This window comes from Apteryx rowi, unplaced genomic scaffold (assembly GCF_003343035.1).
Source record: "Apteryx rowi isolate R43461 unplaced genomic scaffold, aptRow1 scaffold_369, whole genome shotgun sequence".
Lineage (NCBI taxonomy): Eukaryota > Metazoa > Chordata > Aves > Apterygiformes > Apterygidae > Apteryx > Apteryx rowi.
Window position 1 is genome coordinate 448,490 of NW_020450185.1, and position 23,854 is coordinate 472,343.

Genomic DNA, 23,854 nt, shown 5'->3' on the forward strand with positions numbered 1-23,854 from the left:
GCCTGCTCGGGGGCCGCTCGGGCCGGGCCGGGGGCAGAAGCGGGGCAGAGCTGAGAGCGCGGAGCGTCCCGGGCGCGGGGCCGGCGGTTGCGGGGCCGGGGGGCGCGGGGCCGTTGGGCCCGGGGTGCCTCGCAGTAGCGCTGCGGCTGCGGGAGAGGGCCGGGCTCCGTGCAGCCCTGGTAACGGGCTCAGAGCGGCGGCGGCGGCGGCCAGCGCGCGTAGTCACCACCGTAAAGTGCCGCTTTTGTAGGACGCGATTAAATACCTGCTCTTGCCTCTTTTTGACCCAAGAGGTAGCTGATGCTTGTGGGGTTTTTTGTTTGTTTTTTCCCCCCGCCCCTTCGGGGGGGGGGTATAGGAAAATACACGGGTTTTGGTAGTTAGCTGCTTTGCTGCGATCTTGTTTACTTTTAATGCTGTAGTCTTACTCTCTCGAACACCAAAGTTATCACAGCAGAAAGGGCTCCTTTGCTTAGGCCTCCTTCAGCCAGTATGCAGGATAAAAACTCCCTTTATTAGTTTTGGGGGTTTGATTTTTCTTCCCAAAGCCGTTCACCATACTTGCATTCTTGCATTGATGCTGCCCTCTCTCCCCCTGTTCTGCCTTTTCTTGTCTCTTTTTCCTAGATATCTGAATTTTAACAAAACAAAAACTAGCAAATACCATTTCCCCTAGTTTTGCCTGTGCTTGAGTTTAGACGCCACTGCTCTATCTGATTACAAGTCGCCTACAGGGGCCAACTACATTTCATCTGCTTTTATAGAGCTGCATTCCAGTTCACAACAGTATTTTAAGTTTAGTTTAAAGGAAGATATTGATTTCTGAGCAGAGTCCTTTAACTCCGTGTTTAGCCTGGAGTTAGGTTTGATATCTCAGTTCTAAAGCTTTGATAACCAGAACTAGCCTTCTAATAATAAATGAGGTCAGGTATGCAATTTAATGCATTCCTTGAAGAGCAAAAAAACCCCCAAACTGTAATACCCTGGAACTCTGTAGATGTTTATTTTTATAACTAATATGAAGTTCCCCTTCTCATTTTAGACAAGGACTTACAAAACATGCCTTGCAGCATCATCCCCTGCCAGAACCGCGAGCTGAGGTCTGCCCAGCCACACCCACTGGTGAAAGCTATGGAGAGATCTCAAGGTACTGGTAATAACATAAAACATATCTCTGGAGGCAATAGAAAAACAGTCACTTTTGTGTTACCTTCACAGAAGTGCCAGAGTAATACAGTTAGTAAGACTTAGGCTTTAATTCCTGACTGTATCGCTTCAGAACATGGCCTTTCCGTGGGTACCCAAGAGGCAGGGTTGCAGTCTCAGGTTTTCGAGATGGTGCACCTTTATTTCGGTTCCATTAGACAGTGTGGTACATTTCCCAAGCTAGGATATGAGCTGGGGAGCATATGCATTTTGGAAATAATAATCGGTGTGTACCTGTGTTCTGTTCCCAGCCTGTAAATAGCATCTTAATTTTATGCCAGAAACAAGAGGGAAAGGGAAATAATAATTCTTGAGTGGTGTAGAACTGGAACTAGAAGTAGTCTGCAGAGTAACTAAGATAATTTGGGGGAAATTAATGTTTAGAAGCCTGACCCCCTAGACTTCCTAGGCCAATGATGTTATTAGGAGTTACAGTTCCAACCTAGATTAATACGTGCTGTTTTCTGCTTAATTTGCCTCTAATTGCTTAATGCCTCTAATTTAAATATTTACCGTATGAAAACTGTTCCTTACAGAAGGCTTACTGAGACCTATTCTGGTATATCTATGCTCTTTTGTACAGAAAGAAAAGTTTACTTACTCACTTTTTTGTGATTCTGTATCACTGTTTCTTTCTTCTTTCTTTTTTCTCAACATGTGCATTTCAGTGAATCTGAAATCTCGAAGGAAACAGACTACCCTTCTGTTACTCCAACCGATCATGAGAATTCATGGTCTGCTAGTCAGAGCTATGCAGGAACCACCACTGAAGACAGCTCAGTCTTCTCTTGGGGTTATGATGTGAGTTGAACGTAGTCATCCAATCCAGATCTAGCAGAGTGAGTAGAAAGACATTTGAGATACCATTGGAAGTGTATTTCAGGATAAAGATGAGGACTGGATCTGTAAATAAAGCAATAAAGTGGTTATAGGAGAAGTATTGTTTTGACCTCTTCCCCATCTTTGCCTTCCTCTTAGATCAAAACACACTTGATTTGTAGTCAGTTAGTATCCTACATTCCTGGTCTAAAATGTTGATGGTGCAAATATATTTAATGCATATATAAATAAATAAATACATATGCACATACACATACAACATAATAAATGCTATTCTTGTGGAATCCTAAATGTGAGTGGATGATATTCGTACGCTTTGAGTTATCAAACTTCAGTTTTTTGAAAACTTTTGGATATTTGTATGTTTCTCAAAATATAGTAAGCCCCTAAAAACGTTATTTTAATTTAAAAATATGTCTTTTAGTCCCCATCTGCCAAAACAAAGGGTGCTATTGCTTTCTGTGAGGTAGAGATGGGAACTGTTCAGATTTGAATTACTCAAGAACCAACCCCATTTTCTACCTACACAACACCATTTAGCAAAGATCCTCATCATCCTTCTTTTCATAATGTTTTACACCAGTCTGCATTGCTTTTTGTTTTGGTGTTATCTGTGGACATTACAAGCAACAAACTTTCCATTTCATTAAAATCTTGCTGAATTTTATCCTTCGTGTTCTATTTCATGCAAATTATTATGTCTCTAACTTAATATAATGTAGACATCTCAAAACCTTTTAATAGCTTTTCTGTTGCATTCATTTAGGCTTTTTATGTAGCTAACATTGGCCCTAGTAGCAGTCTGCATCATCTCCTGGTGAAAAATTATTTAATGTCTTTCCAAGCAGTAGAGTTCCTTACTGTTTAAATCCATTCTGCAAAGCTTTAAACAAACAGGTGTCTTTTCAATTTTAAAAATTTTAATTACAAAACAACCTTCCAAATACTATTCACCAGGTTTTTATTAGATAACTTTCCTTTCCAGGAATTTGATAAAGCTGCCACGCGACAAGTTCAGCAAGTGTTCAGACAAATTGATGAGCTTCTTTATGAACAAAAAGAAAATATACATGTTGAGGGACTACAGGAAGAATGCCAAGAGTGGACATCCAGCTTTCCTCATCTCAGGTTTTTTATTTTATTTTTTTAGACTAATGTAAGTAGCATGACAGAATTATAAAAGAGCAAGAGCAGTGCTGCTAAGAGCTGTTTTTTGAAATAACGTTAGTAGCAGGGTGATTTTATGCAACGATGCAGTAGATGAAGATAAAGATCACTCCAGTAGTCTGCCTGCTGCTGTCAGTAATAAACATTCTGCTATCTCCTATTTTGTCCTTTGCAGGAGGATTACAGCTATTTGCAACTGACTTGGCCTTACCACAGCAAAATTCTCTAGGAAAAGATATGGTGTAGCGAAAAGCAATGAGCTTAAAAATAATTAAAATTTTCTCCTACCCTAACTCAGCAGTCCTTTTGGCTATATGGAAGCCTTACCTGAACGGTTTTGTCAGTATTCAAAAGTCTTCCAGTTAACATAGGATAAAAAAACAGCAAAATTTTCTTAATGTATTTAGGTGACTTGAAGCAATCTGTACTAGGGAAAACAACTCAAACCACATTTAACTATCACCAATAAAACTGCATAGCTTCCCAACAGAAGTTTCAGTATTTGCTGCTGTGTGCTGTTGCACACTTGAAGAATTTTACTTTCAACATTTTCTAATTTATTTATCTTTTGCCTTTTGTCGTGGCAGGGTTGTGGGGAAGCAGATAGTGATTCCCACAGATGAAGGGTATGGATGGTATTCAAGTTCACCTTCTGGCAGTTTAGGTTCATCAGATGTAAGTTCACCACAAGAAAAAGATTCTAATGAGTAAGTACCAGCGGTTAATCCGGACTGTACCAAGATGGGAAGGTTATTTTCTTCTCAGTGGACTGCAATGATCAGCTTCTTAAACTCTGAGCAATACGTGAAGGAAAGTTTCTGAAGCTTTTTTTTTAATCTGAGTTTTGAACACAGCACTTTTTTTTCTTTTTAACTAAAAGAAGTACATTCAGAATAGCAAGACTATCTAGCTGTGCTTGTTAACTACAGTAAAGCAGTAAGTGGAAAGAACTTTGCTATTGCTGACTTCCTAAGGATTTGTACATATTGTAGCTGTCTTTATTGTTAATCATCTGTCAAATTTGTATAATGCTTCAAAGATGCAAACCACTCCATTATTACTGCTTTTATTATTTTATTTTTTAATATTTTAGAATGTTTTTTAATTAGCTTTGAGCTTTTTGCCTGAAGTTTCAACCTCCTGAGTAAGATCTAAAAATATACAAAACTAAAGAATTCATTCTGTAATTAATGCACCTATTTGTTGGTCTCCCTGATACTTAGCCTTACCTACCATGTTGTCTCTTAGCCTCTCAGTTCACCAAATGCTGCTATTACAAGTGGAATAACATCTTCTTTTCATTTCTGCTTTCTGAAAACTTTCACCTGTTCAGATTTAGTGTTTTTGGCAAGAAGGTACCCCTTTCTGTTACTCCTATTCACAAAAAGGCTGACCATTCCAAGTCTCCGACCTTGTGTTCTCCAGAGAGTGAAGAAGGTGAAGATGGAGTAATTGTCTCTGAAGGTGTAATGGAGGAATATTTAGCATTTGACTGCAGAGATGTGTAGGTATTGAATATTATGATAGTAACTAGTAACAGTGTCCTGGAATTTCTGCTGTTAAGACATACATATTTGGGTTTGATGAAAACTTTTTTTCTCATGTCTTTCCTCTATAGAACTTTCAAAAGCCTAAGGTTGGTAGGGCACTGGGAATTGTCTTTATCCRTCCCCTAGAACAATTTATTTTGCAATATTAGTTGCAATATTTTTTACAGTTTTTCATACTAGCCATTTCCCTTCGTGGTTTAAATAGTTCATTTCACCATAACTAAGAGCTTAATATTAACTCAAATGCATTGTTGTTTGTCATGGACTAGCAATGTGCTGCTTTGTTTTTTGTACTGAAGTGTACAGACTAGCATTTTATGTGGAACTGTACCTTTCCAGGTTTTCAGTGGTAATTGAAGAATTAGTGTGGATATGGTGCTTGCCAAGAAATAATTCACACTATTTTTATCTTAAGAAGAAAGGATTAAGGGTGACATAAAGAGGATTCTTCTTGCCCCTTAGCTTTATTCAACCTAACAATATGAACATATGGCCTGGGTAAGGACTCTAGATGGTAATGTCAGTTGCTAACTGCTTAATTGGTTTTAATAAATAAAGCCACTTAGATGCATGGACCACGAGAGTCAAATCGGTAGGTGACATGCTTTGACCAGGCCAGAGAGACACCACTGTTATAGCAAACAATACTGCTGTCTCTGTAGAAATAGGCAAAATGTGTTATAGCTTCTTCTAGTGGTCTCTCCTTTTTTTCAAAGTTTGTAGCTTTTTGATGTTAAGTATTAATTCAGTGAGCAGACACTAAAGCCATAGTAAATGTATCTGCATGAGTAATTTTTTTCCCTTCTGTAAAGTTTCTTTAGGCAGATGAAGGTATGCTTTTTTGAGAAGTTGTCTTCCAGGCTTCAGAAAACCTCTTGCATTGTGGAAGAGTCCGCAGCAAAGGTCCTTTGCTGCTGTGAATTATTTTCTTTTCTCTTGTTGATTATGTCTTATTCTCTAAAACTGAATTAAGCCTTTGCCCTGAGCACCTGGTGGCTGTTAAAGCAGCAAGCAGGAAAGTGGCATTAAACACTCAAGATTAGTAGCGTCCTTCTAGATGATCTCCAGAGGTCCCTTCCAACCTCAGTGATTCTGTGATTAAGAATTCCGTAGAGATTTTCAGATATGGAGCCTAACAATGAGATGAACAAATGCCACTGTAACTATGAATATTTATTTTTGAATGGAATTTTGATCTCTTTTTTAAAGTATTTGTTATTCATGAATTATCACTTATAGCCATTTTGTATGGGGCGACCAAGGCATGCAATGGTAAGGTGATTCCCTCAGTTATTTGTCCTTTAGATCAGCGGTAGATTCTGGAAGAAATACAAGTTCAAGTGCTTAGTCTACAGAAGCTTGCTTCTTCAGTATTGGACTAAGTCATCTGATATTGCTGTTTAGTGTATTATCAACTCTTAGAAAATGATATTGTGTGATAAATAGGAGACTTCTGCTGAAGACCTCTGCTGTCTTAAGGCTATTTGGCCAACAGCCTTGATCTATTTCAACTTAAGAGAAAACAGAACAGAAATAAAGCTGTAGCGGATGTTATAGTCCTATTAAATAACAGCAACAAAAATACAGGAGATGGAAAACATGTATTTATGGTACAGATAACGCTCACTTTGTTACAGGGAGGAGGAGTTGCATGAGAGGAAAATGGGACTTTCCTCTACTAGACGGAAATTGGGTTTTCCTCCTATCTCTCCATATTCCTGCATGAAAGATGCTGTGCTCACATTTGTGTTTGATGATGTGTGGAGTGAAGTCCTAGGCTGCATGGAGGAATTAATCTGCAGACACTGGGAAGGATCACCCTCTGGTAAGGATCACAGTTAAACTGAAGACTCAGAAATAGATTTCAGTTACTTAATTTTGCAAGAATGCAGTGAGAGAGAGATGTATTTGGGAATAATCTTTTCAGGGCAAAACAAGGTTATTTACTTTGCTAACAGTGTGAAACACACCTTGGAAAGATTAAACAGAGCTTATCATCTAAGAGGATTCTGTTTAAAAAAATGGATTCATAGTAGTGTCCACAAGTAATAATGCAAATAGTCTGTATTGACAGGGATTCTCTGTTTGTGTTGCTTTGCATAGATGATGAGAAAAATATCATAGCAGTAGAAACAACAACCAGAGCAGATTTTGGAAGCCCTTTGATGCACTTTGAACCTCTGCCAGCGTTGTTACCTTGCATGCCACAAACTAAAATGCCCTCAGTGACATCAAATCTGGTAAGTATTTTTAGCTAGGTGGTTTGCATAGGGCTGAATCGATACAACACTACCTAAGCAAACAGATTCAAGTATGTTGGGGGACTGTTTAGATACATCACTAGTTTAGATTTTGCATGGTTGCTGACTGTCCTTTCTAACACTTAAGTTCTGTTATTCCCCAGTTACCATTTTTAATTCCTGTTTTTCTCTTTAAAACTTAATATTTTATATATGTATTGGACAACCACATGGTGACTTTGCTCATTAATGAAGTAGTTCTTTCTGTATTTAATATTTGAACTAAATTGCGAGAACCAGAATTGCATGTGTGAGACATCCCGTTCTCACCAGTCTAGCAATATCTAACTCATCAGGCAACAGAGAACAAATCTCAGTGAAGCTGTAAAACAGGTTTTTTTTTCCCCTAGACACTGAATTTGATGCTGTATGATCTGCTTTAGGATTATAAGCTCCTAGAGTGGTGAACACCAAAGTGATATCTCTGTTCATTCAATTTTAATTCAACTCTTTCCTTTTTATGTCTTTTTATTTCTTTCTCCTTTATTTCTTACCTCTGCCTGTTCCTCACAATTCCCCCTACTGTATGTGTAGTGCCCAAAAACCAGATGTGGCCGCAAAACCAAAAAGAGGAGAAAACCACCTCAAGTATGTATGCTGGAGACATTAAAGCTCTGGTATTTTCTATTTGCTATCATTGTGGTGGGTGGAATTTGATATTTTTCCAGATCAGCCTGAATTCCAGGAAAAGTTTCCAGTTCTGTTCTTGACATAAAATAAATGCCGGTATACACTGTAAAGGAGTATTATAAAGTTCCCAATTATAGCCATTATTGCCAGATTGTTTCATGGAAATGAGAGCCTCAGTTGGAAAATACTAAATGTGAAATAGCATGGCAGAATATATTTTCTGTGCAGTACCATTTGCAAGAACAAATGGAATGGTAAGATGTCCATCTTAGATGGAGGAATAATATAACTGAGTATATATCTGAACATCTTGGAAGGAATGTGTTTCTTTCCAAAATTATTTGCAAAGACAAAATGTATACATACGTCTGTATGTGCATCATTGCCAAACTGTAATTAAAATACTTTTTTTTTTTTTTAAACTCTCAGATAAATTCATCACAAGGGTCCAGTAATGGCTCTCAGCGTAATCTCAATGGCTTGCTGGTGATCCATGGGATCCAGTTACAGCAAAGGAATCTGTCTATAATGGAGAAAACACTGTAAGAGCTATTGATTTTTGTCTGTTGTAACGTAGAGCTTTCTCACACCAAGAGGAGTTCAGCCCAAAATACTTGGAGATAATCTCCCCTGCTGGAAAAGGCAGCTCTCAAATATTTTCTTGCTTGTTTATTTATTTGTCCTGTATGAAACAGTATATATCTAAGTACACTTGAGCTTACATAGCAAATTAATTAATGTTGTGGTTAACATAAGATGATATGTAAGCCTATTTAACCTGCTGGGGGTATTCATAACTTTAAAGATAGATATATATTGAAGCATCTTGTTAAATCAGATCTGGTGGCCATTAAATTAAAATGTATTTGTTTAACTCCTAGTAGCCATAAGGATAATCTTGGGAAGCTTTGGAGTTATCTGTGTGTTCCTTACTCTTGCCCCTTGAAGTTAAAATCCTAGAATAGTTTAGGTTCCTGTGAAGGTCATCTAGTACAACCTCCTGCTTACAGCAGAACTGACTTGAATRAGAGAACAAGTTGACTGAGCATGTGAAATGCAATTATTTGATTAATTTTGTCTAGAGTGAGATATGGGAAGGAAAATACTACTGTAGTTTCCTCTTCAAAATTTGTCTGTGAAAAAATGGATGTTTATTTCTGTAACAAGCTGCAGTTTTATTACTGGAATTTTTAATAACAATGTGGCTCCTTGCTCATTGTGTCAGGTGGCTTATGTTATTTGGAGGTTTTTTTATATACAGCAAATATCTTTTATTTCTGTCCTAGCTTTGTTTAGGAAGATGAAGGATGAACACGTATAGTTGCCAAGATATCCAATCTCAGATTTTATATTTTATTGCTGCTGGCTTACCACTTAATGAACTGATGTACCATTAATGTTAGCACTAACTGACATCCTGAAAAGAGAGATAAAACTTAGAATGGGATGGGGAAAGTAAACTGCTCGGTTCCTCAGTTTAAACGGAAATCTTCAATCAAACAGTGTATCGCTCAGAAAAGAAAAAAGCTAGGCTTTCGTTCTCTTTTCCACCCCCTATCCTTTTCTAGTTTCACTGTCAATTACTTTGTACAGTTATGTAAGAAAATGAGAACACACCACCTACATCCACATATACCATTACTAATGTAGCATATAGATCATCACTGCGGTAACAGGGTGACACCAGTCATATTGACCATGTCCCTCTCGATTCCCTGGTTCTTTTGTTAGGGACCTGGATGACAAACAGCCAGGCTCCAGTTCTCTCCTCTCAACCAGAACCTGGCCAAATCGTCCTCTAGAGCTCAGCACATCATCTCTCTCACGTTCTGCAAGAAGGCGAAACCCACCACCACGTACCCTGCATCCCATCAACACAAACCACTCCCGTACTGGGACACCAGGATCTGTGGATGATGTCATCAGGGGAACTCGACTGTACGTTTCAAAATCAGTTTCTCACTGCAAATTACCAGATTTAGAGAACCAAACCTATAGAAAAAGCAGTCAAATGAATGGAAAGAATGCATCTGAATTCTTCTGATTAAAAAAGTAATTGCTTATTAAAGCATAATACTCTGAGAAAGTCAAGTTTCTAAAGTTAATGTTTACTGTGCCACAACCTGTGATACAGTGAATTGCATAAACATGCCGTTTGAATGGGGGAGGTACTATATTCCTCAGGTTGTCCTTTACCAGCAAACCAAACTTAACACCATCCTATGTTTGATACTCAGCTATCTTTTCCTGTAGCCCATTTTCCAGACAGACTTAAAACACTGTTTTTGGTGTTCAACTGCCTATTGCTATCCTAGCCCAGCCTAGGCTGCAAAGATGATGCTAATCTTAAGTAACCTGTTACAAATCTAGTTGAAAGCAACTYGGGACCCTCACTGAGCTCTGTGAACTTTCAGTCATGTCTAGGATATATTATTTTTGTTTGGCATAATGATCTGGCTGAATTTAGACTTAAAAGTAAGTAAAGTCACATGCCACTTTCATTGGAAAGTGTCAAAAGCTTACACTTCTGGATTTATCCCTAACAGCTCAGAAGGTATTGTTTTTGGAAGCCATAAGAACTAAAAGTCCATACAGGGTTGTCTCTGTATGCGAACTAGGTGTCTTACTGAAATTCATGTACAGGCATACCTCAGAGATATTGCGGGTTCRGTTCCAGACCACCACAATAAAGTGAATATCAGAATAAAGTGAGTCACATGAATTTTTTGGTTTCCCAGTGTATATAAAAGTTATGTTTACACTATACTGTAGTCTATTAAGTGTGCAATAGCATTATGTCTAAAAAAAATGCACAAAATGTGACAGACATGAAGCGAGCACGTGCTGTTGGAAAAATGGTGTTGATAGACTTGCTTGACACAGGGTTGCCACAAACCTTCAAGTTGTATTAAAAAAAAAAAGAAAAGCAATATATGCAAAGCACAATAAAGCGAAGCGCAATAAAATGAAATATGCCTGTACTCTAAAAATGATTTATTTGGAAAGGGATGCTGAAGTTCTCGTCACGTGTCCCTGCAGTCACTTAAAGGGACTACAGGGTATGAGGATTTAACACAGGGTGTTAAATACTTCTGTATTCCACATACGTTTCATAAGCTGACATAACTTCCATTTAGTTCCTCAGTTTCCCTATAAACTCTGTCTGTCATTGTCTTCTGTAACGTATTGTTTAGACGTTTGTAACTTAAATCTGTAAATACTTGCACAATTGATTTTTCTACATTCTTCTAATATTTTGTTTGTTCCCTTTCCTCAGGCTTCAATCCATTTCATGATTCTTAACACCTCCCCTTTATTATTAGCATATATATTTAAATGCTCATAGCAAATACTAGGAGAGGCTTTAAGTGCTTATTATGGTTTAAAGCTTTTCTGATGTAATCTTACAAAATATCCTTCCTTCTGTCACTTCCAGAATGTGTAGAGCTAAAGCCTCTTGATAATTTCTAGCACTTCTCAAATATACAATTTACAGACACTTAAAAAGGCTTTATCTTGAAAGAAGAATTCTCCTTCTTTTATGTTCCTCCTGTGACTAAAACTTAATTCATTTATTTTGTGCAATTAATTTGTGCTACGGGGATCAATTAATTTGTGCTACAGGGATGGTTTAGTTCCCTTAAGAGGCTTCTAAAAGCCCAGGATGCCTCTAAAGCTTGCTTTTTAGCTTTTTTTTTTTTTTCCTCCACACTTGTTGCACATTAGGATATTTTGATAAATTATCTTTGAATGCAAACAATCTGTGAAGCTCAGAACTTAAGTCAGGCAATACATGACTGTTAGCCAGGTTAGCAAGGGCTTATTTTTTGTTTTCATTTACAACTATATTTTTAAGATCTCAAATTCTTAATCATATGTAGGTTGTTTTTATCTTTAGAAGTAATAGGTTCAATCTTTACAAGTAAATAGATTTTTAAAAATAGTTAAAGTTCTCTTTGCTTTTTAAGACTTGTGTATTATTTAAAAGATGAATTATGTCTTTTCTGCAAAAATGTCTAATCATGATTAAGGGAAAGTAGCCTTGTTTCAGATGCTGTAAAATACTATCAGTTCTGAAAGGTGAATATTTAACTCTACTCTTAGTAGAAAATGTTGGTCCATTTTTATATAGCCAGTTTGCTGTGAGCAACCCTTCTACTTCTTCAGCTTTATTTTCTTCAAAAAGAAAGCAATCTCAATGGCTCATTTCTAGTAATTCAGAAAAAGCATTCAATAGGGAAGGGAAAAATCTATTCCTAAAGTATGTATTTGAGCTGCATCTCTGAGTCTTGAAATTCTGCCAAAAATTATGACAACTAYGGGCACAAAAATCAAGCATCTTCCCCCCCCCCYCYTTTTTTTTTCCACTGGGTAAAGTAGTAGCTTTTATAAAGAAACAGYGTAAGTAGATGACTGTTGTATTGTGCACTAGAAAATGCAAGTCGTAACAATATTCTGTCATGCTTTGGCAGAGCCTCTTGTCCTGTAGCAGAAAGTGAGGAAGTTCAGTATTTAGAATTTCATACTGAGCTCTGACTTGCACCTGTTACTTCAAATAATCAAAGGAAATATGGAGGAGAAGGTGTCAGCCTCGTGTTTTCCCCCCCACAAGTTTTATTTGATGCTTGTAATATGTCGAAGAGCTACAAATGTATTTGGAACATGGTCCTTTTTCACTTGTTCTGTTTAAAATACAGGCTGCTACCTTCCAGGCTAGCTGTTTATCTTCAAGTGCTAGGCTGAGGTAAGCAGTGAGCAGTGCTCCATCCTAAAGGTAGTTAACAAAGAGGAGGAAAGGATGCCCTCCCTGGGCATGGGCAGGCAAGATTCTGTTATTCTGTGGTAACTGCCCTGAAGGCAGCTTTACACCTTTATTCTGCAGTACCAGCCACCTAGCACGCTCCTTTAAAAYGTACTCGCTAACATGCATTTTAACCACCAGCTAGCTTTTATCTGTCTACTAGGATTTCTGCTACGGTGTCATTTCCCAAGCCTACTTTGCCTATATGGTTAATGTTAAACATCCTGAAAACCGAAAAAGTTCTTGTTAAAAGATGAAAAAAAATTGACAGATTTCACCTACTGCACAACTCGTCTTTTAAGTCTAGGTCTCCCATAGTCAGCCCTAACTCCAGCATCCTGTAGTAAAATTCTACAGCTGTTGTTYTTAGTTTTAACATTGTTTGCTTTACACAATGCCAAATATATAAGCTGACAATAGCGTATACGTCTTCTGTTCTTACTTGTGCATTTTAGTCCGACTGCGTATGATCAGCTGACCTCACCCTCCCCACTGCCGCTGAGCCGAAACAATCTCCTACCACCTATTAGTACCACTGATGTGGCAGAGCATGCGAGCGCTGCAGGATCCCAGAAGCAAACGGTAATCTGACGCAGGCATGACCATTTAATTTTACTATTTGAAAGTACAAAATTGTAACCATTGCTGACTAGATTAGCAAACCCAAGAGTTCTGGTTTGTTTATGTTATAAATAACAGGAACTGAAGTAGGTACACAAAAAATACACCACATTAGTTTTGACCAACATCATGAATCAGAGTTGAATGCTTCGATTCCAATAAATGCCAGAATTTTTGTCCTCCCCATGAATGGGTGTAGTATAATTAACTTGCAAAATTAGGTTTCATTCCTAGACTAATTACTTGTTTTAATGCACTGCTGCAAAGAAGGTGATAATTTTTTTATTCTTCAATACAGAAGTCTCAAGGGAACTCAAGTCGAGCTCACAGTGCAGCAACACACGAGGATAACCGCCTGCAGCTACAGGAGAGGCTTTTCTTACCTGATCATTTCTCCAGGCCTAACACAACAAACACATTCTTGGTAAAGCACGGCAAGTTCTACCAAATCATCTCCTGTTTTTAAATGGGTGCTTTGACAATTAGCATAGGTAAACRTTACTTGAGAAGAAAGTGTCACAGGTGATTGGTGTGCTACAGAGCTCATGAGGTTAGTCACTAGATTAGATAGCCAGAGGTTAGCAGAAGCCTTATTGCTTGGCACTTCTGAAACAAATAGCTGAGGTCACTTACTTACAGATGCTTCAGCCATCTCACTGTAACTGGGCACAGCCATGTGGCTGATGGTACTGTACTTCCTTGGACAGGCTGAAATAAATCTGAGRTGGGTTTGTGGGAAAGACTAAGTATAACTTTGTGCGTCACATTTGACCCATCCTCTGTATTGTTAATCTAGCATCTTTCATGAAGGCTTAATAACAACTGTGGGGTAGGAGAGGGTGCGTTACAGTTTTGCATAGACTTTCAGAGTGCGTTCCTACAGCTGTATTCACAAATGCAAAGGTAGGATAGTCTTCATAACTTCATAAACTGCACAGGTTTGCTGTACTAGTAAAGCTATGCCCAGTCTGTTTCAGGATCAAGTTCTCCTATGCAACTTCTTAATTTATTGAAATGGTTGCTAGAGTAGCTATCTTGTCCTATCTTTAACAAAGTATTTTTATTCAAGCCTTAAGTTTAAAAGCCTTAATTTCAATGATAGGTTTTAAATAGCTGGTGGTTTGGTTTCAGTGTATAATTTCAGCATCCTTGACTTTGGAGTTATGAGCATACAAGCTTTCTAAAATTATTTTGAAACAGAACTATTTTCAGAAGTGTTAAGAATGCTGTGAAGTAGCCAGTGATCCTTTTAAGTAAGAGTATTATAAAAGAGGGTATTTTTCCCCCACTGAAAGTTGAGTTAACCTTTCTTAACATGAAAAAGCTCTGTTTAGACCGTTACAGCATCTTGTGAATTTGATAGCTCAGGAAAATTGTATGTTCTAGTTATTTTGTTTTGTATTGTAACATTAACATTTAAAAAAAATTATGCAAACATAACTTGCACTGTCTTTCAGCCAGATGCACAGCATCGCCGTTCTTGCACTGTTATTGATTATAGTAATCAGCCTTGGACAAGCAGAGGACCAACAGGTGCAGGTATGCTCATGTTACCAATCATAAAATCTAATAAGATCAAGTAGCAAGCAGGCATTTGGGACAGGAATGCATTTCTACGTAGTTAAAGTACACACAGTGAGGAGGCTTCTCAAACAGTTCTATTTCATTTTGTAATTTTTCATTATACAAGTTTTATATAGCATATAAAGCTTGTGTATTTTGTTTTGCCACCTAGTATTTTGTGTCATTTAAAGATGCTTAATGCAGTCAGTCCCAATTCCTCTCATGACAAAGTAAAGAGCAGGAGTCACCAATTTAAGTAGTAACTAGCAACAAGTATTTTCTGCCCAACGTTACCTGTTTTTTTTTCCTTCCTGCTTAGCTATATAACTAAAACAAATTGCACTATGTCTGCAAGTAACTATTTGCACTACATCGGAAAGAAATTGTACTAGATCTGCACTAGATCTCTAGATCAACTCTAAGTATATTTTAAAGCCAGTTAACTGAATCAGTACAAGTTTAAGCGCATACTCTGAAATCAGAACATACTGGTACCATTTGATTTGTAACAATTAAGTTATGCTAAATAACTCCATAAAGTTTACTAGTTCATCTCAAATTAAAATACATACTTTTGATTGATCAAAGGATCAAGGAGGTGGGAAGATGTTTTTATTGTGAATGTAATGTATACTCCTTTCCCCAGCTTCTCTTCTTTCACTGCAAGGTCATTTCCTTAAATTCTTTAATTGGTGTTTCCTTAAATACACTTTGAAAATAGTCTTTTTATATATGCTTTAGAATAGGTACACACATCAGGTTGACTTTCAAAGTAGCAAGGTATAATACTAAGTTACATGCACGTATGCAAGTGTGCCAGAGACCAATGTATCTTTCTTATTTCACCTCTACCTTCAGAGGTCTTGAGATCATTGCAAGAAGAGTTTTGGTCACTTTCTCTATGCACCATTGCACAGTAATCAAACCAAATATAAATATGTTATTGGGAAAACATCCTCATCTTTGTATCATGCAACACGAATGAGCATTGCCTCTCTGCTGTTGTGCAAGACTACTTAAGAACTGGCTGGATGTGGGCTTTGAACTCTCAGAAGCACCAGCTTAGTCAGCCAAAAAGGGAGTTTGTTCAGAAAATATGGCAGAGCAAAAAGCCAGCTTTTGTGCCCTGGAACAGCTTTGCCAAATGCCATCTTTGTAGCTCTTACCTGAGTTCACCTTGAGCATTCCTTGTCAGCTTCAATACAAAGTCAAGTCAGCAATCACCTCCACCTGGAAAGGGTGGCACAGAGTAGGGCATTAGATACACTTTCTGAAAAATAGGTCCGTTCAGCCAAGTTAAACATGATTCCTTTCATCCTGCTCTTTTGGGGTTCTTTATGGAATTATCAGGAGTTCCCTTATAAGAAGGGTATATTAGCAAGGTAGGACTGAAGCTGCAAAAGTTAATGGAAACTGCAAAGGTTAAGGTAGCATATAGGAGGTTAATTATTAGAGGACAAGAGGGGGCTTTTAGCTTGTCTGATAAGGAGTGGTTTCTTACTAACATGAAGAAGCGTCTGCCCCCCAAAATGGCATTTTTAAATACAAGGTGAGTTTTATCACTGCTGTATTGACCCCGAAATTTTTTTAAATCAGCACAAAAAGCTTGTGGACTTTAATACTTCGTGAGAGATAAGTGAGTACAGCAGTTTCCAACAATGCAGCAACTATGAGGGCAGTCTTGGTCCTTTTGGAAGTCCAATCACTTCTCTCAAACTTTTAATTTCCAGCTGCACATGTTGTTTGATGCATAACTGTTTTCCTCTTAAGAGAGCCTCAGGCTAAAAGCAATAGCAAGATATCTTGAAAGTTATTTGAAACTTTTTCTGAAGCTTAAATTTCTTGAAGTTACTGATTAACTGACAGATAGCTTTCAAAAATACATTGTAGTCATACATAATGCAGTTGTTAACCATAGTAGAATAAAAAGCCCCCAAAAAGTGTTTTAATATTAAGCTAAAGGAGATGTATTACTTAGTTCTAATACCTTCCAGAAGTCTTAAAGTTGTACACAATCTCTATTTACTAGGTCTTCAGCTGCATGGTTCTGTGAAAGCCCCAAGTCGAAGCGGATCAGTCACAAAAAGCAAACAAGGGTTRTAACACATCACACAGAAGCATCCATCCATCTCCAGAAAGTCATGAATCACCTCCTATTCTCAACAGTGTCAGCGTTGTTTACAGAGTTTTCAAACACCCTTCCTTATGAAGAGTCTTATTTTTATATAGATCTAAGAAGCAGCTGCCAAAGATTAGAAGGGGTATATTTACACATTCCATTTTCCACCCCTAGAAAAAGTTATACTCCAGTGAACAGTGAAGCCTAATTCCTAGAAAATCTATCAAATACCCATAAATCATTGCTGTTTTCGCATTAATCACTATTGACTTGCGACTGGTTCACGTTATTACAGGCATATACTGCAGGACCTGCTGATTTTTCCATTAGCTCTAGGAAAGGTGGCCAGGCCTTCCATGGCAGTAGTAATTTAAATTTTTAAAGCTATATTTAAAGCTATGGTTATATATTTAAAGCAATATTATGCTATCAGGAGCAAGAACTGCATATGATATTGCTTGTACAACTCAACTTGGACAAGCAATGAATCCTGTAGTAGTGGCACCAGATACTAATGCAGTTGTATAAAATAAGATAGCAAAACAATCTAATAGAATTGACAGCTTTTAAGGTAGCACACTAATGATCCTTCCTGTGTTGTATACTACTACCTCTTCCTCAGTGACTTGAGAAGGATTTTTAAGGGGGGCAAAAAGTCTCTTACTGCAGGTAATTCCAGGTGGTATTCAAATAAAGAGCTATTTTAAGGTAATTTCTGTAGGTCGGTCAGTCAGCCTTTAAAAAAGCCCACCYTGCAGTTATCTAAGTACTTCTGTACTCGTCCATCAATCTCCACGCTCCACTGATGCAACATACCTTTTTAGTAGATGTGTTCTGCACCACACCTCAGGCATCCTGGAGAGTATTAGCTTTAGCTGTAGTTGCTCTTGTGGCTCAAGATAAAAACAAAGACATGAAACACCAGCTTTTCTAAATAAATGATTAGTTGAAGGCCTTACTTGTAAGCAGTAAGTGCCAGACTACAAATAAAGTGTAAAGATAAGATAACCACTTACCATATTTTTAACGAAGTTAGGATATTGCACAAAAACAGTTGTTCCTTTATTAGAGAAGTTTTGTCATCTTTTATAATCCAATTAAAAAGCATCTTTTCTAAGCTTCCACTATGAATTGTGATTTAAAAAATATGAACAGTAAGGAAAAATTTTTGGTATTCTTTATAAAGTTGCTCCCCTATTTCCCCACTATAAATGATGCTACTAAATGTTAGTGCTACCTACAGAACAGCTGAAAATTTTTACTCTAAGTTAAAGTTCTTCAGTCCGGTCAGTTCAAATACGCTCTGATCAAAAAGAAGGGAAGAGAAAGCAAATTGAAACTATGGAAGCGTAACTGGGTTAACTGCCTCTGTCATATTTCCCCAAGGAAAAAAGCCCTATCTATATATTGTAAGTTTGCATAAAGATAAATGGATGCTGAGAAGAGAGGCTTCTATGCACTAAACCCTTTCAAAATACAGTTTCTCTACTGATTAAGACTATCAGAACCACATGCAGCATCATTTAGTTATCTCAGGGTAACTGGAGATAAGCATCCTGTTTATATCAGTGCCATAGTAGGCCAGCTGATTAACATGACAAACCTGCCACATGACAAATACATGACATGACAAACTGAAGCCACAATGTCATTTTGGTCAATACAAAGGTTCCTTTCTTTATGGAAATTAAAGTACTCCCTGTTAAAACTTGATCAGAATGGTTCGGGTTGCGACCATATGATGACAGCCTATCCTCAGGGACCAAACTAGTTTTCTGTAGCCCTAGTGTATAAGAATTTAAAGATATAAACGTCAATAGACTTCTAGTAACATAATGTAGTATTTTATAGTCTAGGGGAGTCAATGAGTTAAAGACATTAAAGGCAATCTCATCATAGATAATTCTTCATTTTTGTACAAATAGTTGACACCAGAGAGTTGCCCTACACTGTCAGGTATGTGTTTTGTATAGTAAAAGTAATGTTCAAGTCCTGCATGTTATGTAACAAAATGATATAGTACATTCTCTGAGAATCAGGATGGTTGTTGAACATAGCAAAGTAAAAGCTCACAGGGAACACAGTTACCATTTTAGAGGTCTAACTTCTACCTAGCAAGCTGTATTAAATAATTAGTTCCCAAATGCTATCATTAAAGCGATGAGGACCATTCATTCAAAAGTAAGTGCTCATAAGCCTTTGAGAAGTGATCCACAAAATAAAGCAGGCCTCATTCCATCAAGCTACAGCAACTTGAAAACTAGTTGCTCTTCAAATATCATATCCCTGCACACTGCATTAAGTGGCTTAAAATTGAAAAAGCTGAAATTAAAAAAAAAAAGTCAGAATATTTGTACGTCTTACAGAAGTACTTCAGTTCTGAAATAATGAATGACTCAAAAATACAATGCGCACACAACCAGGAGTTAAGTAACTAATCACTATCATCCTACAGCAGACCTGACTGTGATGCTATTGAAATAACACGCAACACATTTTTAAGCTTTGGAACTCCTCGCCATGGGACATTATGAAGCCTAGAAATATACAGAAGCAACTGTGCTCTGTGTTTTTTTAAATTTATGACCTCAACTCTAGCTCGAGAAGCATGTTAGAGAATTTTAGGAGAATTTCTGAGAAGTCACTCATTTACTTGCTCTAACCTCATATTTTTCCTTTGACATCTGCTACAGGCCACTGTCAAAGACCAGATACTAAAGACCAAGTGGCCCTTCCATCTGACCTAGTATCACCAGCACTGATGCTGCTATTAAGAATACAGCCATATTTTTAGCTGCTATAGAAATATCCAGTATTTACTTGATTTGAATCAGTCAGAAGAGTCAACAGTATCAGTTTCTGGTTTTTTGAGCAGTTAGAGAATGACACGTACAGAGCTGGGGAAGCACAACAGCACAGAGTTTTGCAAAATCTTATACTTTATTAAATCTGCAACTTTCAAAAGTATTTTTATAAAACAACTGAAATATCTGAAAAACACTCGTTGAACTGAAGTGCACAGACCATTAAAAACACCAAGAAGTTTGTTACAGAAGTGTATGAACAACACAAAAACATAAGTCTTCCAACTAATAAGCCATACAAATGAACATTTAAGACTTTCAAAGGTGTTGAATCATATTGTTTTACCATCAGCCATACTGATATCCATTAGGTAGTCGGAGGGAATGTGCTTCAACACAAGTTTAACATACAGACATCCCAAACACCACAGCACTTTCTTACTGTAACAAAACTCAAGAATCTGTCTGATCTTAACTAAAGATCAACTAAAGCATTTTAAACAGTAATGCCAGAATGTTTTGTCTTTCTTGTTCACAACATGTTCTGTATCATACTTCCCAGTCACAGCAAGTTGATGCATACACACTCTGAAACAGTAGTCCAGAATACCTCCGCAATTCTCCCAGACCCACACAATGTTCCCGTACAAAGCGATACCTGACTTTTCAGCCTACATAGTTCTTTACTTCTTCCCTTTCTTGGCTGCTGTCTTCTTTCCTCCTTTTTTTGAATTATTCCCATATTTTGCTTCCAGTTGTGCCAAGAAGTCATTCATTTCCTTTTTTCGATCTTTATTTCTACTCTGGGGGAGGGGGGAAAAAAAATGTTTACCACTGCCAAATACAGATTATTCTAATGAAGTTGGGTAATTACATAACACCTTGGAATGCATTAAGTAGGGAGTACAGATACAGAAGATATAGTACTATTAAGTAAAAGCCTATTGTATACTCTAGGCACACCTAAGTTCTAGAAGTATCAAGAAAGAGGTAGAGAGGCTATAAAAGTTTAAGACATAAATCTAGGATTAGCAAAGCAAATTCTAGTTTAGACGCAGACCTAATTCAAAACTGAGGAATGATTTATAAATAAACATCTCGGGAAGCCTGTTGGACATTAAAAAAAAAAGTTAAATTGAAGAATGGAACCTAAACAGGCTGTTTCTTTCCTCATTCCCCCAAATACAGAAGCAAAATAGTAAGATCTATTAACCTTCAAATAAAAAATAATTTTAAAAGGATTTATTTTACTAAAGGAACATCCATTTAGAATCCCTTCAGCATTCCTTAAGCTCCCTCAAAGTGATGGTTGTACAGCATTTATGGAAGATAAATGCAGTCAGGCTGTTACAGTCATAGAGAGGAGAGAGAGGATCTCAAAAATCAAGCATTCCCTAAAGCACATTTCAGTATTACCCTCCAACATAGCAGGAATTCTAAATCCAACAAGTCTGCTAACATCAACTGCGGTAAAGGGGAAATGTCAGTTCCCTTGATTAGAAACCTTGAGGTCACTGCCTTTTCAAAGGAACCAAGCATTAGAATTTGCCTGCCACTTGGGAAAATTCAATACACTTGAATGTTACAGCTGTAACAAAGCACCCTTAAATTTATGTGCAAAGCCAATGATCAGCAAGTCTTGGATTTCTGGCAGACTAATAGCACAATACTCCACTAAACTTTTTGTATTCTTTACATATTTGGCTAACGAATAGATTTATTGTCTGACACACCACTACYGATTGTAGACCTCCAGTTAAGGGGTAAACAGGGGAGCAGATTAGGGTAGCAAGGCCTATATGAAATGACTTTCTAGCAGAACAGTTTTAAAAGCCATCTTGCTCTCAGACTGCTTGGAAGCAGCAGGAGCCTAACTTAATGCAAGTTCTGCAGATTTCTGACCAACGTTTTTTTGTCACTCTCTATAGACCAAAATCTCTAACTCCTATATTTGTTCCCTGCCTTTCTGTATAATCAATTAAATTCTCAGGACTGAGTCTCAAGTCTACAAGCTTGACTCGTACTGCTGTTTACTGACTGGACAACACTGGCGTGGGCAAACTATCAAATATAAAGATGGACACTGCTAACAGGAGAGAGATTTCAACATCTCTGCGGTCAGTTTTCTAACTTACACATTAAAAGATGACAAGCTGGATCTTTATTTTACCACAGAAAGATCACACAGCAGATCACTCCTACCCTTGTGGAATCTTTCCTAAAGAAATGACCATTAACACTTCTAAGTCACCTAAAACTAGAAGTTAGATGTTTTAATTGTGCGTGCAGCAAGGATGAACATACTAGAATAGCTTGTTACATTTTAAAAGGACTCAAGTAATAAAGATCCCATACTTAGTGACTATTAACTTAAATACATACATAGTTAAAGTCAGATTTTAACCTCAGGAAGCTCTATGGTAAGAGGAGCTACTAGGATCCAAACTATGAAGATGCTCAGGGAAAACACAACTGTAAGCCAGTAAGATAATTATCTTAATCAGATACAAAATGCCTTACTTGAATCAGTGCTTTCAAATCATCTTCTCCATCACCAAGGCCCAGTTCTTCTCTAGTCTTTTCTGCCTCTCTAGCTTCTTTTTCTGCCTAAAATAGCAAACTGGCTTTTAGAAGAACAGTATTTTGCACATTATTTGACACGGTCTTACAATTATAATAGTTACTGAACACTTGAATTTGCAGTCTATATATGGGTAATCGCAAGGAAAAATGAACCATCTCCAAGTTCAGCCACAGATGCACGATTCATCAATAAAAAAGCCCATTCTGGTTCCTCAGTTCGGTAGAGCAGGCCAGTTTTTGTTGTTTCACAATGCTGAATATGATGGGATGCCTCCCCCCCCCCCACTTTTTTGTCCTAGCAACCACTTCATTTTCTTTCAGTTAGAAACCAATTGCCATGATGCATATATAACATAGCCCTATACAAAGCATCCAAAATGGGCTGGAGAAAAGGTCCACTTAGTCCAGAATGTTATTTCACATGTTGCCAACAAATAAGCCTATTATATTTCCCCCACATACTCTCCTAAACTCCAGCAACTTGTGGCTGAGGAAATAAATCGAGGGACATGCTAAACTATGATAGGCCATTGAGAATCATATTCAAAAAGAAGAAAGAAATAATAAGCAAGTCTATTACTACTCAAAGCCTTTCACAACAATTTGACTGAAATTAAAGTAAAAAACATTTTTGGGGGGTGGGGAAACAAAAGGTGACTAAATGTGAAAGTTAAAGATGCTGAGCGAGATCTGTAATCCAGCAATCCCTGTGAGAAACAACTCTCTTAAAAACAATTTCATTTATTTCTACCAAAAAAGATTAAAAGCCTGTAAAAATAATAATGCTTCCTGTGGTCCTTGATTGATATAACCTACCCTCCTTTTTCTTGCGCTCATTTTCTGCTTAGACTCTTTTACAAAAGCTTTGTAGGCTGGGAGCTCTCCAGAGTCAATGGCTTCTTGTATGATTTTCCTTATCCTTGGTTCATCTGTATAGTTCACACACAGCACAGACTCCATTATTTTGCCCATGTCACCCTCAAAATCGACGTACGCTGCTTTAATATCATCCAGCTCCTCTTCTGAATCCTTGTAATTCTTTTCAAAGTCTTCAATATCTTTTATGGTGATCTGAAGGTAAGAGGGAACACGTCGCGAGCGACGGGGTTTATTCGGCAGAGAAACTTGACAGAAAAGCAGCAGCAACAGTGTTTCGGCTAGAAGCGGGGTGCCGTTTGACACCTCGCGAGGGAGACACAGAGTCTCTCCCCTTCCCTGAGGGCTTTCCCGCGCGCCGAGGCGGCGGCCGGCCCCCGGGGCGGGGCGGGCAGCCGGGGAGCCCTCGCCGCCGCCGCCGGGGCTCACCTTCTTGAAGAGCAGCCGCCAGTACTCCTGCCAGTCCTGCTCGGGGCGCAGCGCCTCGCCCTCCTCCTCCTCCTCCACCGTGCCCTGCTCGTCGTACACGGCGCGCCGCTCCGCGTCGCTCAGGACGGCGTACGCCCGGCCCAGGACCTGCGGCCGGACCGTTAGGACCGTTAGAACCGTTAGGGAGGCAGCGGGCGGCCCCCTCCCCCCCGCCCGCGCGCTGGCGCTCGCTCACTCGCTCACCCACCTGGAAACGCCGCGTCGCCTCCTCCCTGCAGCCCGGCTCGACGCGGTCCGGGTGGACGCGGAGCGCGGCGCGGCGGTAACCGCGGCGGATCTCGCCGGGCGCCGCCCCTTTGGCGACG

At 38.4% G+C, this 23,854-nt stretch overlaps 2 protein-coding genes across 2 annotated transcripts; one reads left to right on the forward strand and one right to left on the reverse strand.

Moving 5' to 3' along the window:
* The first annotated feature begins 274 nt into the window (after nucleotides 1-274).
* FAM149B1 (family with sequence similarity 149 member B1) lies at nucleotides 275-18,947 on the forward strand. Its single transcript, XM_026073429.1, has 15 exons — nucleotides 275-293; nucleotides 1,043-1,147; nucleotides 1,875-2,007; nucleotides 3,032-3,202; nucleotides 3,801-3,920; nucleotides 4,547-4,717; nucleotides 6,401-6,588; nucleotides 6,867-7,003; nucleotides 7,598-7,651; nucleotides 8,123-8,235; nucleotides 9,425-9,631; nucleotides 12,950-13,076; nucleotides 13,414-13,539; nucleotides 14,573-14,654; nucleotides 16,708-18,947. Exons 2-15 carry the CDS (start codon nucleotides 1,060-1,062, stop codon nucleotides 16,779-16,781), a joined length of 1,791 nt encoding a protein of 596 aa, XP_025929214.1. The 5' UTR covers nucleotides 275-293; nucleotides 1,043-1,059; the 3' UTR covers nucleotides 16,782-18,947.
* Nucleotides 18,948-19,713: 766 nt separating this feature from the next.
* On the reverse strand, nucleotides 19,714-23,853 carry DNAJC9 (DnaJ heat shock protein family (Hsp40) member C9; the record flags this gene model as incomplete). The annotated part of the gene is made up of 5 exons (XM_026073424.1): nucleotides 19,714-20,404; nucleotides 22,122-22,208; nucleotides 23,001-23,255; nucleotides 23,490-23,636; nucleotides 23,737-23,853. Coding segments are annotated over 5 exons (726 nt in total), but the record flags the coding sequence as incomplete, so codon positions are not given.
* Nucleotide 23,854: the final 1 nt, after the last annotated feature.